The 16666-nt window shown below is 47.9% G+C and overlaps 1 protein-coding gene across 3 annotated transcripts in view; it reads right to left on the reverse strand.

Moving 5' to 3' along the window:
* The window catches only part of AHNAK (AHNAK nucleoprotein), a 71417-nt gene that overhangs the window by 20422 nt on the left and 34329 nt on the right, over positions 1-16666 (reverse strand). For all 3 annotated transcript variants that reach the window (XM_056852486.1, XM_056852484.1, XM_056852485.1), the window contains exons 2-3: positions 1172-1265; positions 426-582 (exon numbers count right to left, since the gene is read on the reverse strand). In XM_056852486.1, the coding sequence (XP_056708464.1) occupies positions 426-582 (157 nt within the window). In that variant the 5' untranslated portion in view covers positions 1172-1265. The remainder of the gene's footprint in view (positions 1-425; positions 583-1171; positions 1266-16666) is intronic.

Raw genomic sequence — 16666 nt, forward strand, 5'->3', positions numbered from 1 at the left:
TGGGAAATCAAACCCTGTTCTCCAGATCAGAGTCCACCACTCCAACCCACCGCTCTTAACCACTACACCACGCTGGCTCTCTGTACATGTGATTACAAATGCCAATCTTCAAGAAGCGGGCTTTCTAGGTCAAAGCCTATGCTTTAGATACGGCAAGCTTACCCCCTAGGGTTGCCAACCTCCAGGTGGTACCGGAAGATCTCCCACTATTACAGTTGGTCTCCAGACTACCAGGATCAGCTCCCCTGGAGAAAACGGCTGCTTTGGAGGGTGGACTCTGTAGCACCGTACTCTGCTGAGGTCCTTCCCCTCCCCAACTCCATCCTCCTGAGGCTCCACCCCCAAAATCTCCAGGTATTTCCCAACCCAGAGCTGGCAACCCTCCTCTCCCCCCGCCCCACTCCCCAGCCCTCTCCTCCACTGACCTTCCTTCACGACTCCCGCTTTGCCAGCTGGCGAATCCTCCTTCACCTGTTTCACAAACACACCCTCGTCCGTCTGGTCGAGGGTGAGGCTTTGAGAGCCGCTGCCTTGCCAGTCGGGGAGCAAAATCTCCCGGGTTTCTTCTTCCTCCTTCTCCATCTTTAAACAAATGAAAAAGATAAAGCAGACAAACTGACTAACGGGTAATTTAGAGGCTGGGTTTTGAATACTTCACGCTCAAAAACGGGTAAGCATTCTGCACAGAGGCAACATGAATTCAGCGCATAGAAACGCTGAATTTGGCAATCTGAATTCTGCAAATTAAGGAGATTTGTATAGTTTAGCCCCATGGAAGAAAAGCGGGACAAACATCTAATAAAGGAATAAACCAGAGGGAGGTGGTTCCATTTCCAAAGGATTCATAGAATCATAGAGTTGGAAGGGACCACCGGGGTCATCCAGTCCAACCCCCTGGACAATGCAGGAAATTCACTACCTCCCACACACGCACCCAGTGACCCCTACTCCCCAGAAGATGGCCAAGATGCCCTCCCTCTCATGAACTGCCTAAGGTAATAGAATCAGCATTGCTGACAGATGGCCATCCAACCTCTTCTTAAAAACCTCCAGGGAAGGAGCGCTTACCACCTCCCGAAGAAGACTGTTCCACTGAGGAACCGCTCTAACTGTTAGAAAACTGTTAGAAAAAGAAAACAAGAACTAGTGGAGCCAGCGTTCCGCCACCCACCTTTCTGGGACTTTGGTCCAGGCAGGAACCGCCCCAGGAATTCCCTTCTCGTCACTTGCCAATCCTTCGGTAACGTTGGTTTCAACTTCTCAACCTAGAAGAGGAAAGAAAAGTTTGTCATTGGTTGGTAAACATAAACAGGCTTCTGTGTTATCCAACTGTGTTATCCAAAGTCTGTGATCATAAAAGTGCAAGAAAAATAATAATCAGTATTTTATTGGCTGTGGAATTTAGAATCTTGAGAGAGCAAGTTTTCCTTTTCTTTTTAAAAATAAAGTTTCTAGCTGGTATGAATGGTTTTATTTGCATTTAGCCATAGGCCATTACAAACATTTCAAGGAAACCACAAATAAGTTTCTAGCCCTCACGGATGCAAAAGGTAGGCGTTCAAGCTGGTTGGCAACATGGGGTGAAATTTCCAAGTCCATTACAGAACTAAGAAGAATTGTGGCGAGAGAAAATAAGATATGTTTGGGGAAAGGAGATTGGTTAGGAAGGCACCCCGTTGTTCCCTCAGCATGCTATTTTGCACCACTCGAGAGCTTCAGTGTTCCTACACTAAATACCAGCTGGCTCCATAAAAAAACGATGCTCTATCTGCCATCCTATTCTAGGAAAGGTTCCATGTGAGCTCGCATTTCTCCAGAGGGAAGCCTGGGGATATCCTTATGACTGCTGTGGATACTACATCAGCACTACCTTTCCGAATCAGACTGAAGATCCATCTAGTCCAACATCCTGTTCCCAGAAATTAGTCAGAGGCCTCTAGAAAGCTGACCGAGGCAGCAGCTCTCTCCGTCATTCATCTCTAGTCTGAAAGCCTTGTTTAGCTGATCACCTTCATATTGTTCCCGCTTTTAAAGACATCTTTTCAACTAGTCATAGAATCATAGAATTGGAAGGGACCTCCAGGGTCATCTAGTCAGACCCACCCTGCATAATGCAGGAGAAGTGGAGAATCAAACCCGGTTCTCCAGATTAGAGTCCACCGCTCCAAACCACCACTCTTAACCAGTAAACCACGCCGGCTTTTAGGACAGGGCAACCCAAACATCAACACTAGAGCTACCATGTCCCTTAAAACTCACAACACACACACATTTGTTGGACATTCCCGTTACCTTGCTCCGGCCTACACACTCTCCGTTTTCTGTGCTGGCCAAGCACAGCGCATGCCAGCTGGCCGCTCCCAAAGTGCGAGCATGTGAAGTATGGTACACACGCCGGCAGGAATGCAAAGAGGGCACTTTCCCCAACTCTGTCCTCTGAAACGAGGGACCACCAGGGGACAAAATCCCCTTGGCATGCAGGGACACAACATACGACATCAAACTAGTGGTAGGGTCTACGTTTCTACCAGTGCTCCACCCACAGAGCCTGTTTCCAGGGCACTGCCCTCGAATACGTGAAACGACAACAGAGATTATATTTCCTCCGAGCATGTGCAGAATGCCATTTCCCTCACCACTATGGTTTTCCTCGTTTCCTCATTTCCCTCACCACCGCTCTGCTGGGGTTTTCCTCGTTTCACTGAACAATGCGGTTAGTAATTCTCTGAAAACGCAGATGAGACAGAGAAGATAGCTTTGAGTAACAGCGACTAGCAGTGATAGGTAAAAATAGAACTTCCACTTTCAAAGGCAGTCTAGCTTCACACCCTGCTTCTGCGCTCCCCAGAGGCATCAGACTGGCCATTATCAAATTAGATGGATCTTAGTCTTATTTATCAAAGGTGGAGGGGGGGAGAGATGTAAACACCTACTTGATATGTCACAAAAACTAAAAATGGACCATCCATATGCTGCAGCCGCCTATATCTCAGTGGGCACAAAGAAGAGCCGTGGTTATCATACTCGGCTTGTGGGGCTTCCCAGAGGCATCAAGGTGACCACAGCTGGAAGCAGAAGGGTGGTCTATATGCACTTTTAGTTAGTCCTTCTCCTCTATGTCTCTTTTTAAAGCTGCCCTTGCAAGAGGCCGTCACTACCAACCGCACAACTTACACATTTTTTCCTTTCTGGCTTAATTTCTAGCGAGATGGTAAATTATGGTTGCCAACCTCCAGGTAGTAGCTAGAGTCCTCTTGCCATTTCAACTGATCTCCAGCCGAAAGAGAAAATGGAGAAAATAGCCGATTTGCCAGTTGGACTCTATGGCATTGAAGTCCCTCCCCTCCCTAAACCCCGCCCTCCTCAGGCTCCACCCAAAAAACCTCCCGCCGGTGGCAAAGAAGGACCTGACAACCCTGTGGTAAATACACATGTGGGCTGTAATGCTTCAGACTGCAGGTGGCCAAAGGCACCTTTTCAACAATATTTGTATGTTCATCTGCAAAGAAAAGCAAAACTCTTCTCCCTGAAACGCTAGTTTCCCATGAGCAGGGACCTCACGAGGTCAATCAGTCGCGCCTAGAGCTCCGCCAGCACCCATCGCAGAGAAGGAAGGAGTTTCATCCCTCGTGGAGGGACCGTGGCTCAGTGGTAGGGCATCCGCTTGGCGCAGGACGTCCCAGGTTCAATCCCTGCCCTCTCCAGTTAAAGCAGTGGTTCCCAACCTTTTTTTGACCAGGGACCACTAGGACTTTTTTGTTCGGTGCAGGGACCCCAAGGTTCACAATAAAAATTCCGGGAATTTGAAAATAAACTTTAATCCTAACTGTTAGTTAAACATTAAACTTAGAATAATATTTGAATATATATATTTTATAATAGAGAACTTTTAATTGAAAATATTAATTTATTATGGGTTTATAACTTTGTTTTGCGGACCTTAATTTAGTCCTCGCGGGTCCACAGACCCCCAGTTGGGAACCAGTGAGTTAGACTAGGCAGGTAAGTGCTACGAAAGACCTCCGCCTGAGATCCTGGAGAGCCGCTGCCGCTCTGAGTAGACAAGACTGACTTTGATGGACCGTGATGGTCCGATTCAATGCAAGGCAGCTGCATGCGCGATGCGGGGCGGGACACGTTGCCTCATCGCCCAGGCATGCCTTGTGCGGCCGCGCGGGGCCGCCAGAGGGCGCTGCCGGTCCCCCGCGCGCCCACCCCCGCGCCAGCCCTCGACGGGGCGCGAAGGACAGGTTCCCCCCTTGCAAACAGCTCCAGACGTGCACGCTCGGGTCATGCGGGGAACATGATCGTCTCCGACGCTTGGGCAGGGGACGGGATACCGAGGGGCCAGCTGCCCGCCCTGCTTGCTCCCGGGCCTGCCGCGACGGCGGATCCGCACGTGACACGGGCGATCTGGGACCGGGGCTCTCCCCGCGTTTTCTTGAAGCAGGCCTGGGGGGTGAGCTGAGTCAAGGCTGGGTGGAGGAGAAGGGTTGACCCCTGTCCGGTTCAACCGGACAGCACCGTTTTCCCCAAGGGGCGTCGCTCCTTGGATTGCAATGCCCACCCCCAGGCGGGGCCAGGATTGCAAGTGTCGTCCAGACTTCAGCAATCGCTTCCCCGGGTGGAAAAGGCTGCTTTGGAGGGCAGACTGTAGGACATCCGTGGCGGGCTGGGTCTACAAATATTGGTTGCCAGGAGGCAAAGGGGACCCACCCACAACTGTAAGGGCTATCATTTAATTTTTATCAGAAATAAATAAAATTTTCAAAAAATACATCAGTGGTAAAAAGGTACAATTATTTTTTTTTGCGAAATAAATGTATATCTGTTCGTAATTACAGTGTGCATACATCGTGCATATTACTGGCAGCATACAGTAGATACTAAATGTAAATGCAGATTGTTATAATTGAATTTTTAATTTTAAAAAAAAATTAAATATTTTAAAATAAATCGATTATATTTTCAAGCTACTAAAAGGTCATCAACATTTTTAACATATTGTCTAATGTTTAAGGGGGCCCCCTTCATCAGGGGCCCACTTGCCATCAGGCAAGTGGACACCCTGGCCGCCACTGTATGACATAATACCCCACTTCGGTCTCTCCCCAAACCCTGTCCTCACCAGGATCCACCACCCCCCACCCCCCAAGAATTGCCCAACCCGGAGTTGGCAACCCTACACCCCCACTACAGCTAATAGCAGCAGAGGAAAGCAGGAAACTATAATGGAGAAAATGGACACATAGCAAACCCCCCCCCCCCAGTACCATGTTCTCAAACCAGTGTTAGTCTTAAAGGAACTATCTGGAGATTCAGGAACTGATTTCCCGCATAATATCTAGTGTGGTCCTCAAACCCTCCAGTGCTTCACAGATGAAAATGCAGGCATGCCTGTAGCACTATGATAGTGTCACGCCAAGGAATCATGGCCAAACACCCTAACAGTGTAGTGTAGTGGTTAAGAGCAGTGGTTTGGAACGGTGGACTCTGATCTGGAGAACCAGGTTTGGTTTCCCCACTCCTCCACATGAGCGGCGGAGGCTAATCTGGTGAACCGGGTTGGTTTCCCCACTCCTACACACGAAGCCAGCTGGGTGACCTTGGGCCAGTCACAGCTCTCTCAGCCCCACCTATCTCACAGAGTGTCTGTTGCGGGGAGGGGAAGGGAAGGCGATTGTAAGCCGGTTTGATCCTTAAGTGGTAGAGAAAGTCGGCATATAAAAGCTAACTCTTCTTCTTCTCCCCATCACATTGCTGAAGACTCTTCACCTATGCCCTTTAGTTTGCAACGTTTAAAAGACCAGGAAGCGAATGCTGGTAATGTTATATTAGGTGCTGTGGAACACAGGCAAGATAATGCTGCTGCAGTCTTGTGGGGTTCCTAATTGGCCGCTGTGTGAACAGACTGATGGACCTGATGGGCCTTGGTCTGATCCAGCGTGGCTTTTCTTATGTTCCTGAGAACATAACAGCTGTTTTAATTAGATGTTGGCAGCAGTTCCAAATACACCTCCGCAGTGGGCAGGGTGTGAAATGGCAGGGCTGTGGATTGCGTAGAACCTGAGCGCTCATGAGCAGGCACCAACCCAGATAAGTCCTGGGGCTATGAGGTAACCACCTACTCCCTAAAGATCTGACTTCTGGAACTGTGAGGGAGGGGAGGACAATGCCAGCAATGCACAGAAGTCATCCCCCAAATTGTCCCCAAAAGGCAAAACTGGGACAATGTACTAGAAAACTGGGTCTCTGATTCGCAGATAATTCAAAAAAGAAAAAGAAGAAGAGTTGGTTTTTATATGCCTACTTTCTCTACCACTTAAGGAAGAATCACACCGGCTTACAATCACCTTCCCCTCCCCACAACAGACTCCCTGTGAGGCTGAGAGAACTGTGACTAGCCCAAGGTCACCCAGCTGGCTTCACGTGTAGGAGTGGGGAAACAAATTCAGTTCACCAGATTAGCGTCTGCCACTCATGTGGAAGAGTGGGGACTCAAACCCAGTTCTTCAGATCAGAGTCCACCACTCCAAAGCATGGGGGATAAATCAACTGATGGCCATAATAGTCAAATGGTACCTCCATATTTAGAGGCAGTCTACCCTGGTCACCAGGGAGAAACAATACAGGAAAGTTGTCCAGTTCGTGCCCTGCAGGCGGACTTCCCAAAGGCATCTGTCCTGCCACTGTTAGAAACAGAATTCTGGACTACATGGACCCTCGGGGTGAGGGGGTGTGATCCAGCTGTGCTCTGCTTATGTCCCAGGGCTGAGAACAATCTGCAAGGCTAGAAAATGGCATCCTGAAAATATCAGGTTTCTTTTTTTTAAAAAATCAAGATACTAGCCCCAATGGGTGAAGGAAAAAATCTCGAAAGCCTATGAGCAGTCTCTGAAAATATCTTTGAGGGGACACCTTAGGGTACTTTTCGAAATACCTGGAATTTGGCAGATGGAGTGTACAAATGGAGTTATTGGCCCAGGCTCCAAACCTTCTTCAGCTACTCTATTTTAACTGTATTATTTCCCCCTCCCCTTCATGGGTTGGGAGTCTTCCACTCTGACGCACAACAAGAAACCCTCACCTCTGCTCAAAGGCAGAAAGGGCCAAAATCGAAGCAAACCGAAGAAGAGTTTGCGTCTGAGACTGCATCTTACAGGCCAAGGGGATACTTGTCTGAGTGTATTTTTACCGTCTCTGGGAACTGGATCTCACAACAGTGAAGGAATGTGGTGGAAATTATCCCCCTCCCCCCCGATCACTTTACTATACGGGGAGCCAGATATTGCGCTACGCAGATTATGACCTCTAAAAGGTGAAAATGTGCTTTGTAAGGCAAGCTATAACGTTGAGGGGGTTGCGTTTTTCAAGTGCAGGGCATGCAACCACATCCCCTAGAAGCAGCTTCAAGTCACCGCCACAATAGGCAACCTTGTCCTCTGCTTCTATTACTTAAACTCCCCCCCCCCGGCCAATGCATTTCTATGCAGAGTGAAAACTGCACCTGTTGAATTGCAGGCTGTCAATATAGCTGTTCAAGGGCCGTATCCCCTGGGGCAATCCTTGTCACCTGGTTTCATGGGAATGCTCAACCCCCCTTCGGAATGTGGCAATACCTTACATTCCACAAGGGGGGAAATATTCTCTGAATGTGGGCAGGGCGAGGAAGGAGCGCTGTTTATCTTGCTGGTTAGCCATCCTTCAGTTCATCCCCTGTGAAATATTTTAAAAAGAGAGAGAGAGAAGAGGGAGAAACCCCGGGACTGGTCGTCGGAAATTACTTTCAATCAGGAGCTATTTCGGTCAGAGTTGAACCCGAGCCTAAGATTTTGCAAACTTCGCCCGGGAGTCTAGTTAAACTGATAACAATCTAGGGTTTGCCGGATAGAAGGAGCTACACCCTGGAAAACGAGATCTGCCGACGCAAAGACAGGCGTGGTGGGGATGTGGCTGATTTCAGCGGGATTTCTCTCCCCTCCCCCTTTAAACTGGCAACGAAACAAAGAATTTGGGGGGAAATCTTCACAACAGCAAAACATTCTGCCTTGCAAGGCCCAGCTGTTTTTCACGGATGCCTGGCAGGGTTTTGCTGTTCCAGCAAACGAGAGAGGTTTGGTTTCCCTCCCCGGCGTGACTTCAGTGTACACGATCAGAGTCCTCTCTTATATTAATAAAATGGTTACTCGGTTTCTCTATGTGTGTGTGTAAAGCGTGGTACAATGCCAACAGCTGTCCAAACACGATTTTAAAACCCTACAGGTGAAAAGAAAAGCAGCCGGATGCTTAAGCAGAAATTATGGCTGCAAACCTAAAGGTTTCCACCATATACAGTTTAATCCACTGCTGGATCCACCAGAAGGCAGACTGTCTGGATATTGAACTGGAACACGAAGCGGCTTCAGCTTCCACCCCTTTTCCACACTACTGACTTCCTTCCAGTGTGTGTGCGCGCACACACACACACAATTTCCCAGCCTCCTCCACAGCACACCTGGAGTCTAGCTCTTTATGGCAAGAGTGGGGGGTGGATGAGAGAGGCCACAGCTCTCTATTTTCCAAATTTAGCAGTAGATTCAGCAAGGGGAATCACCGGGTTGCCACGGCCCAGGATGCTGCAAAGGATCATGGGACACCCCTCCCGGATGACGTGCTTAGGACTCCTGAATTTATTACCAACACAAGGAGTCAGTCTGGCATTGCCAATGACATTGGGAGGAAATGGAGGAGCAGCGGCTCAGGGACTAGAGCATCTGCTTTGCATGCAGAAGGTCCCAGTTTCAATCCCCGGCATATCCAGTTACAAGGACCAGGCGATGTGAAAGACCTTAGCTTGAGACCCTGGAGAGCCACTGCAGGTCCGAGTAGACATTACTGACCTTGATAGACCAAGGGTCTGATTTAGTATAAGGCAGCTTCATGTGTACACTGAATGTTGGGCAAACTGGGCTTCTGCATGCAATTACCCAAATCACATGAACACATGAAGCTGCCTTATACTGAATCAGACCCTGGGTCCATCAAAGTCAGTATTGTCTATTCAAACCGGCAGCAGCTCTCCAGGGTCTCAGGCAGAGGTCTTTCCCATCACCTACTTGCCTAGTCCCTTTAACTGGAGATGCTGGCAATTGAACCTGGGACCTTCTGCATGCCAAGCAGATGCTCTACCACTGAGCCACGGCCCCTCCCTCAAATCGTTTATTGGTATTACATAAGAAGGACTGGTTCCAGGTTTTCAGGGGCCCGGGCAGACAGTTCCCAGGGCCCCTTCCCCTCCTCTGCCCACCACCAAGCACTCGTGCTCTCCTTCCCTCCCGCACCCCTTCATGCCTTCCATCGGCTCACGTACCCTTCCCTTCTCTGCTCCCATTGCCTATACTCCCAGCTGCCTGCAGCCCTTTGCCCAGTGGCACCAGGCAGGGCATGCAGGAGGAAGCATGGGTGGTTCAGCACTAGCAAGTGGGGTGCCAGCAGCTGTGGACCTTGCCAGAAACTCTGGGCCCTGGCAGCTGCCCCACCTGAAGGTATGCCGACTCCGGCCCTGTACATAAGCTTTACAACATTGCTGTAGCATTATGTCTTTTATGATCCATCCGGTTTGATGTTCATACTTCATTCATTCCTTTCAAAAAACCCGGACATAGAAAACTAGCATTTCAGGCAAAAAGCTAGATGGGAACTCCCCTCTCTTCAGATGTAAGTTTTCTATGGGCAGGGAATGGCATATAGGAAGATCAATGTACCAAACTGGGCAGAATAGCATTCTATTATGTTAGCCAAACTTCCCCTAGCCTTCACACCAGACCAAACAGATGTACTGCCATTGTTTCCAACACTGGTTGAGTTGTCTGTTTCTCTTCCCTTATGCTTCTCGTGTGTCAGCTATCTTTTCCAAATACTGCCCAAGTGGTTATTTACGTAATCCTTAATTTGTTGCTTTATTTTTTAAAAACACCAAAGTTGTAAAACTGCAGGGTTTGTGAGGGTACAGCCACTGTCCAATCAGTGCTGTGTACAGCGAGCTACTAGTACCAAGTGACAAAACTGGTTTTTACCTAGCACAGCCTTGCTGAAGAGTGATAATAACATTATCTTGCTGGAAGCCTTACAGGGCCCTGTACTGTAGAGCTGGTATTATTATTTCCATATGGCAGATGAGAGGTTTGCCTAGCATTGCTCTGTAAGTTTGTCACAGTGGTTGGATTCGAACCAGTGGCCATAGCTCTTTCTCTTAACCACTACACCACGGGAGCTCTCAGGAAAATACATACTTTTATAACACAACACAGTCAATGTTCTTCCACACCAGGTCAACCAAACAAATTAATGTACATTTGGGCCCCTTACCAGGAAGTAAAGTTCATGGAACTCAGTGGGACTTACTTCTGAGCAAACGTGTTAAGAAGCCAACTGTCCGCCTCCTCTGCTATTTCTGAACAAAAGAGCAATTGTTCCTTGATGTCCTGAGCACCATGATTTTTAATTGCAAAAGACAGGATGGTACCAAACCATAAAATGAATATATAACATGGAGATCACAACAACCTCTTTCACAAGGCTGTTGAGAGATACACACATAAAAGCCCCATGACGCCTCTGAAACTAAGGACTGGATTCAATAATCTCGTTTTTAGTGCAAGGCAAACTTTCCCCCTCAGAATTTATGTGGGGGAATTCACCATCTGGGGAAATAGCTTCCCGCTGCCGCCCAATGCGTGAAATCTCAAGTTGTACCCTCACAGGACATAAGAAAAAGCGTTATTTGTTCAGAACACAGTCATTTCGGACCTTAGTACAGAGGGGGGATATTTTATTTTATTTGTTCAATCTATTTATAGACACCTTTTTGACTGAAGGCCTTCGAGATGGTTTGTGACATTCAGCACCAAATACAATAACGTCAAATACTAAATCCACACCACGATATCAAAGAAGTCCAGGCACAAGTTCCAGCCGTGCTAGTAAGCAATCCTCACCCACCCCGGTGCCACATTTGTTAATTTAGCTCAAAGTTTTCACCATTTATTTATTAATTAAAATATTTATACCCTGCCTTTCCTGTTGGCTCAACACATAAGGTTGCCAACCTCAGGCTATTACAATTGATGTCCGGCCCACAGAGATCAGTTTCCCTGGAGAAAATGGCTGCTTTGGAGGATGGACTATATGGCATTATACTCTGTTAAGGTCCCTCCTCTCCCCCAAACCTTGCCCTCTCTAGGCTGCACCCACAAATCTTCAGGAATTTCCCCACTTGGTGTTGGTAACCGTAGTTGTACATGACATTGCTTTTAGGATGAAGGACTGGCAGGGAAGACGCCAGTTGTGGAAAGACCAATACACAAATAAAGAGTAGATTTTCAAATATATATTTTTACTTCATTTCCCCCCGCCTTTTCCCCCAGCGGGAACCCAAAGCAGCTTACAACTTTCTCCTCCATTTCATCCTCACAACTACCCTGTGAGGTCGGCTAGGCTGGCCCAAGGTCCCCCAGCAAGTTTCCATGGCAGCGTACAGATCCGAACCTGTGTTTCCCAGCATTTTAACCACCATACCACACTGGCTTTTGTGGTATCGCACAACCCAAGAGGCACATAAAACAGCATAATAGGATTTGGGCACATACCAACTGCACGTTAAGGTTGTAGGGTTGCCAAGATGTAGGGTTGCCAGCTGCAAGTTGGGAAATACCTAGAGATTTTAGGGGGTGGAGCCTGAGGAAGGCAGGATTTGTGAAGGGGAGGGACTTAAATGGGATATAATGAGATTTAGTACATATAAGAAGAGGCTAGATGGCCATCTGTCAGCAATGCTGATTCTGTGACCTTAGGCAGGTGATGAGAGGGAGGGCATCTTGGCCATCTTCTGGTCACTAGGGGTGTGTGTGGGGGGAAAGTAGTTGTGAATTCCCTGCATTGTGCAGGGAGTTGGACTAGATGACCCTGGTGGTCCCTTCCAACTCTATGATTCTATGATTCTAATGCCATAGAGTTCACCTTCCAAAGCAGCCATTTTTTTTCCTGAGGAACTGATCTGCCACCTGGAGATCAGTTGTACTAGTGGTAGATCTCCAGCCACCACCTTGAGGTTGGCAACCCTGTATTTTGTATAACTTTCCAATGAGCACTGAAAGTAAGTGCATACTTCTCGAGCAGTGGTGAAGATGCTTGGATGGTTAGAAAATCGATGGCCAGAGATGGCTGGTGGCTGCAGGCTACAACATAAGCATGTATGGGGGGTGCTAGAGGTTCAGGGGGGTTATAGAGAGCCAGTGTGGCGTAGTGGTTAAGAGCAGTGGTTTGGAGTGATGGACTCTGATCTGGAGAACCGGGTTTGATTCCCCACGCCTCCACATGAGCGGCGGAGGCTAATCTGGTGAAATGGGTTGGTTTCCCCACTCCTACACATGAATCCAGCTGGGTGACCTTGGGCTAGTCACAATTCTCTTAGAGCTGTGTCAGCCTCACCTACCTCATAGGGTGTCTGTTGCGGGGAGGAGAAGGGAAGGAGATTGTAAGCCGGTTTGAGTCTTCCTTCAGTGGTAGAGAAAGTCGGCATATAAAAGCAACAACTCAACTCTTCTTCTAGGGGGCCAACAAAGGAAATGGAGGTCTGAGCTTTGCAGCTGGTTGGAAGAAGGTGCTGTGTTTGTGTGTGTGTGAGAGAGAGAGTGAATAAGAGAAAGAGATGTGTGTTCTTTCAGAGGAAGCAGATGTTGCTTCGTAGACTAGCAGCGTCTGTCCAGAGCTCTCCTGCTGGCCCTTCTCAGCAGGGATATATGCCTAAGCAGATCTCACCCACACGCCAATGCGCTCCCCTCCCAAGGAAACAGATGCCGTGGCAGCTGCCCTGGGAACTTCCTAACTGCTGGGGGAGGGGCAAAACACACACACACACACACACAATGGATTCCTTCTTTCCAAAAAAACAAGTCCCCTAAAATTTGAGCCAGAGAAACGCTGATTGTTCGTCCTTCCAGACCCCTGCGGTGAATCCTTCCAGCTCTTTTCTCTCCCAGCAAACCACAAAAGGTACAACTGGGAGCCCAAAGTTGAATCCACTGCTTTGTGGTTCTTTGCTGTAAAGGCAGTTTAACTCCGAGGCTCATCGAGACAATAGAAGTGTCTCGGCTTGATGGTGTTTCCTTTTAAAAAGTCTCTCTCCCTCCTTCTTCTACCCCGCCCTGCTCCTCTCAAGTAGGGTTGCCAGTTCTGGGTTGGGAAATACCTGGAGATTTTGGAGTGGAGCCTTGGGGGTTTGGGGAGGGGAGGGACCCTCGGTAGGGTACAATGCCTTAGCTCCCACTCTCCCAAGCAGCCAATTTCACCAGGGGAACTGATCTCTATTGTCTGGAGATCAGCTGTGATGACCTCCAGGCCCCAACTAAGGTTGACCGAAACCAAAGGGGTTGAGCTAAACACTATTAAAATATCAACAAATATGTCTGTTTTATTAATATGGTGCACAATTATATTAAAAACACAGGGCCTACTCACAGTTGATTTATATCTATACAATGACCAAACTAAGACCAGACGCGTTTCGGCCTTCCTCAGTGGTCATACATAAAACTATTATATAATTATTATATAATACACATCTGGACATCTCCATTAACGTAATACAAGGTAAAAAAAATAATCCCAAACGTTGGCAATGCTACCCTCAAGTATTGAGTAGTTCCTGGTTAAGAACTAGAAGCAAGCCCCATTCTGGAAAACAGCACCTAGTAGATCTGTTCCCATGGTCACTTGAGAACAGAACCCTGCAGAAATGTTTTTGCCAGGTCCCTCTTCACCACTTCATCACTGCCGGAGGTTTTTGGGGTGGAGCCTGAGGAGGGCGGGGCTTGGGGAGGGGAGGGACTTCAATGCCATACAGTCCAATGGGCAAAGCGACCATTTTCTCCAGGTGAACTGATCTCTATCGGCTGGAGACCAGTTGTCATAGCAGGAGATCTCCAGCTAGTGCCTGGAGGTTGGCAACCCTATGTAGAGCAATCCTGACTTCCTATAGCACAGCTACACCACTGGCAGCGAAAGCCCCTGACTTCAGTTGGCAGAGGCAATGCAACCACATGTAACGTTCGCAAACATTCCAGTTGTTCAAGGGACAATGCTGTTGGAATGTCTGCAATCCAGCTTCTGTGAGGGAAGAACCAAGTAATCAGCATGATTGGCTCTGGCTTTGTGGGGCAGGTTCAGGACTGTGACAAGTCCCCAAAGCAAAGAAGGTATAGAGGGGCTACATGTGACAGTCAGAACTCACCAGGGCCAGGAAGCAAATGGAAGGGTTCACATTAACACTTTAGTTTTGAGCTTACTCAACAATTATTTGACTGCACGTTTCTAGTTTATTTGGAATCCATTTCGATTTACATGACATAAGAAGAGCCCTGCTGGACCAGACAGAGGTTGGGTTACCAACTCTGGCACAGGAAATTCCCCACAGAGTTGGAGGACATGCTTTGGAAGGGTGGGGTTTGGAGAAGGGATGGAGCTCACCAGGGATATGATACTATACAATTTCCCCTCTGAAGCTGCTAATTCCTCCAAGGGAACTGATCTCTGTAGTCTAGAGACCAGTGGTAACTTTGGGAGAACTCCAGGTCCCACCTTGAGGTTGGTTACCTGAGAGAGAAGGTCTATCTAATTCAGCATCTGGTTTCCAGCAATGACTGACCAGCCAGATCTTGAAGGAGATGACCATCCCTCAGTGTATGTCCCCAGGATCTAGTATTCAGAGGTATACTGCTCCTGAATGCGGAAGTTCCATTTAGCTGTCAAGGCTAATATACCATTTATATACTCTCTACTTCCCCCCCCCCCACACACACACATTGTGAATCTACATTTCAAATGACAGAATCAACCCTCTGCCTTAACTTCTCAACCCGTGTAATTGGCCCTGAAGACGTAAGCACTGCCTCACAAAAGTTCAGTTTAGTGCTATTATACAGAATAATTACATTCTAATGGGATAACTAAATTTGTATTGATAGGTAGAACTGTTGTGTGGTTTCAGTTTGCGTGTTTCTTTGTTGTAAGTTTTATATTGTGTCAAAAAATAATTTAAAAATGAAAAGTTCAGGTTGAAATAAATGTTTCAGATGCCACTAGACTTCTGTTCTGCAGGACAATCCACCTCTTTGCAGCAGGGATGTTACAAAACAGCATGAGAAGAGCACTGCTGGAAAATACCAGTGTTCCAGTGTCAGCAATGCTGATTCTATGACCTTTAGGCAGTTCATGAACAGGAGGGCATCTTGGCCATCTTCTGGGCATGGAGTAAGGGACACTGGGTGTGTGTGTGGGGGGGAGGTAGTTGTGAAATTCCTGCATTGTGCAGGGGGTGGGACTAGATGACCCTGGTGGTCCCTTCCAACTGTATGATTCTATGATCTAGTCCAGCATCCCATCTCACAAAGAGGTCAACCAGTTACTATGGAGGGCCAACAACAGGGTATTAGAAGACGAGGCCTTCCCCTGAGGTTGCCTCCTAGCACTGGTATGCAGAGGTTTGCTGCCTCTGAATGTGGAGGTTTCCCTTTAGTAACCATGGCTGGTAGCTGCTGATGGACCTCTCCTCCACTAATCTGCTCAGTTCCCTCTTAAAGCCATCTACGTTCCTCATCATCGCTACATCCACTGTCAGTGCATGTTAATTCTACAGGTGTCCACAAACGTGAGATTCAGAGATTGAAAAATGTAAATGGATTCTCCAGAACGGCAGAAGATGCACACGGGGCTCTCTTTTTTCGAGAAGGGCTGCAAAATGTCACACACCAGTTTTGCTTCTTTCTGGTAGAACGAGTTTTAGGGCTGGTTTTTTTTTTCCCCCTGTGGATGGTTAACTGGAAAGAAGAAACCACCCACTTGGATACTGCAAACACTCTGCTTCAAAATATACATATGAGCATTACACTGATAAAACATTTGAGAAGTTTCCAACGACAGCAACATTTCATTACTGGCAGGAGAAACTTGTTACTGTGGAACTTCCCTGTGGTTGAGTCATTTATTTAATCCATTTCATTATGCATGGGCAAGATAAATGGGGCACTAAAGCTGCTTAACATTTCCATAGCCCTAATGGCCCTGGGCTCCAGATTCCCCTTTGTGGTTGTTCTGTTCTCCCGCATTCTTGTGTGAACATGTGAAGTGGCCCTGTACCAAGGCCATTGTTCTTTCAAGATCAGTCTGGAGAGCCAGCGTGGTGTAGTGGTTAGGATCAGTGGACTCTAATCTGGAGAACCGGGTCCAATTCCCCACTCCTACACATGAAGGAGGAGGAGGAGTTGGTTTTTATATGCCGACTTTCTCTACCACTTAAGGAAGAATCAAACTGGCTTACAATCACCTTCCCCTCCCCACAGCAGACACCGTGTGAGGTAGGTGGGGCTGAGAGAGCTCTAAGAGAACTGTGACTAGCCCAAGGTCACCCAGCTGGCTTCATGTGGAGGAGTGGGGAAACCAACTCAGTTCACCAGATTAGTGTCCACTGCTCATGTGGAGGTGTGGAGAATCAAACCCGGTTCTCCAGATCAGAATCCACCGCTCCAAACCACTGCTCTTAACCACTATACCTCTCTGGCTCTGCTGGGTGCCCTTGAGCCAGTCACTGCATATAAAAACCAACTCTTCTTCTAATCAGACCGGCAGCGGC

Source organism: Euleptes europaea, chromosome 7, assembly GCF_029931775.1.
Source record: "Euleptes europaea isolate rEulEur1 chromosome 7, rEulEur1.hap1, whole genome shotgun sequence".
Classification (NCBI taxonomy): Eukaryota; Metazoa; Chordata; class Lepidosauria; order Squamata; family Sphaerodactylidae; genus Euleptes; species Euleptes europaea.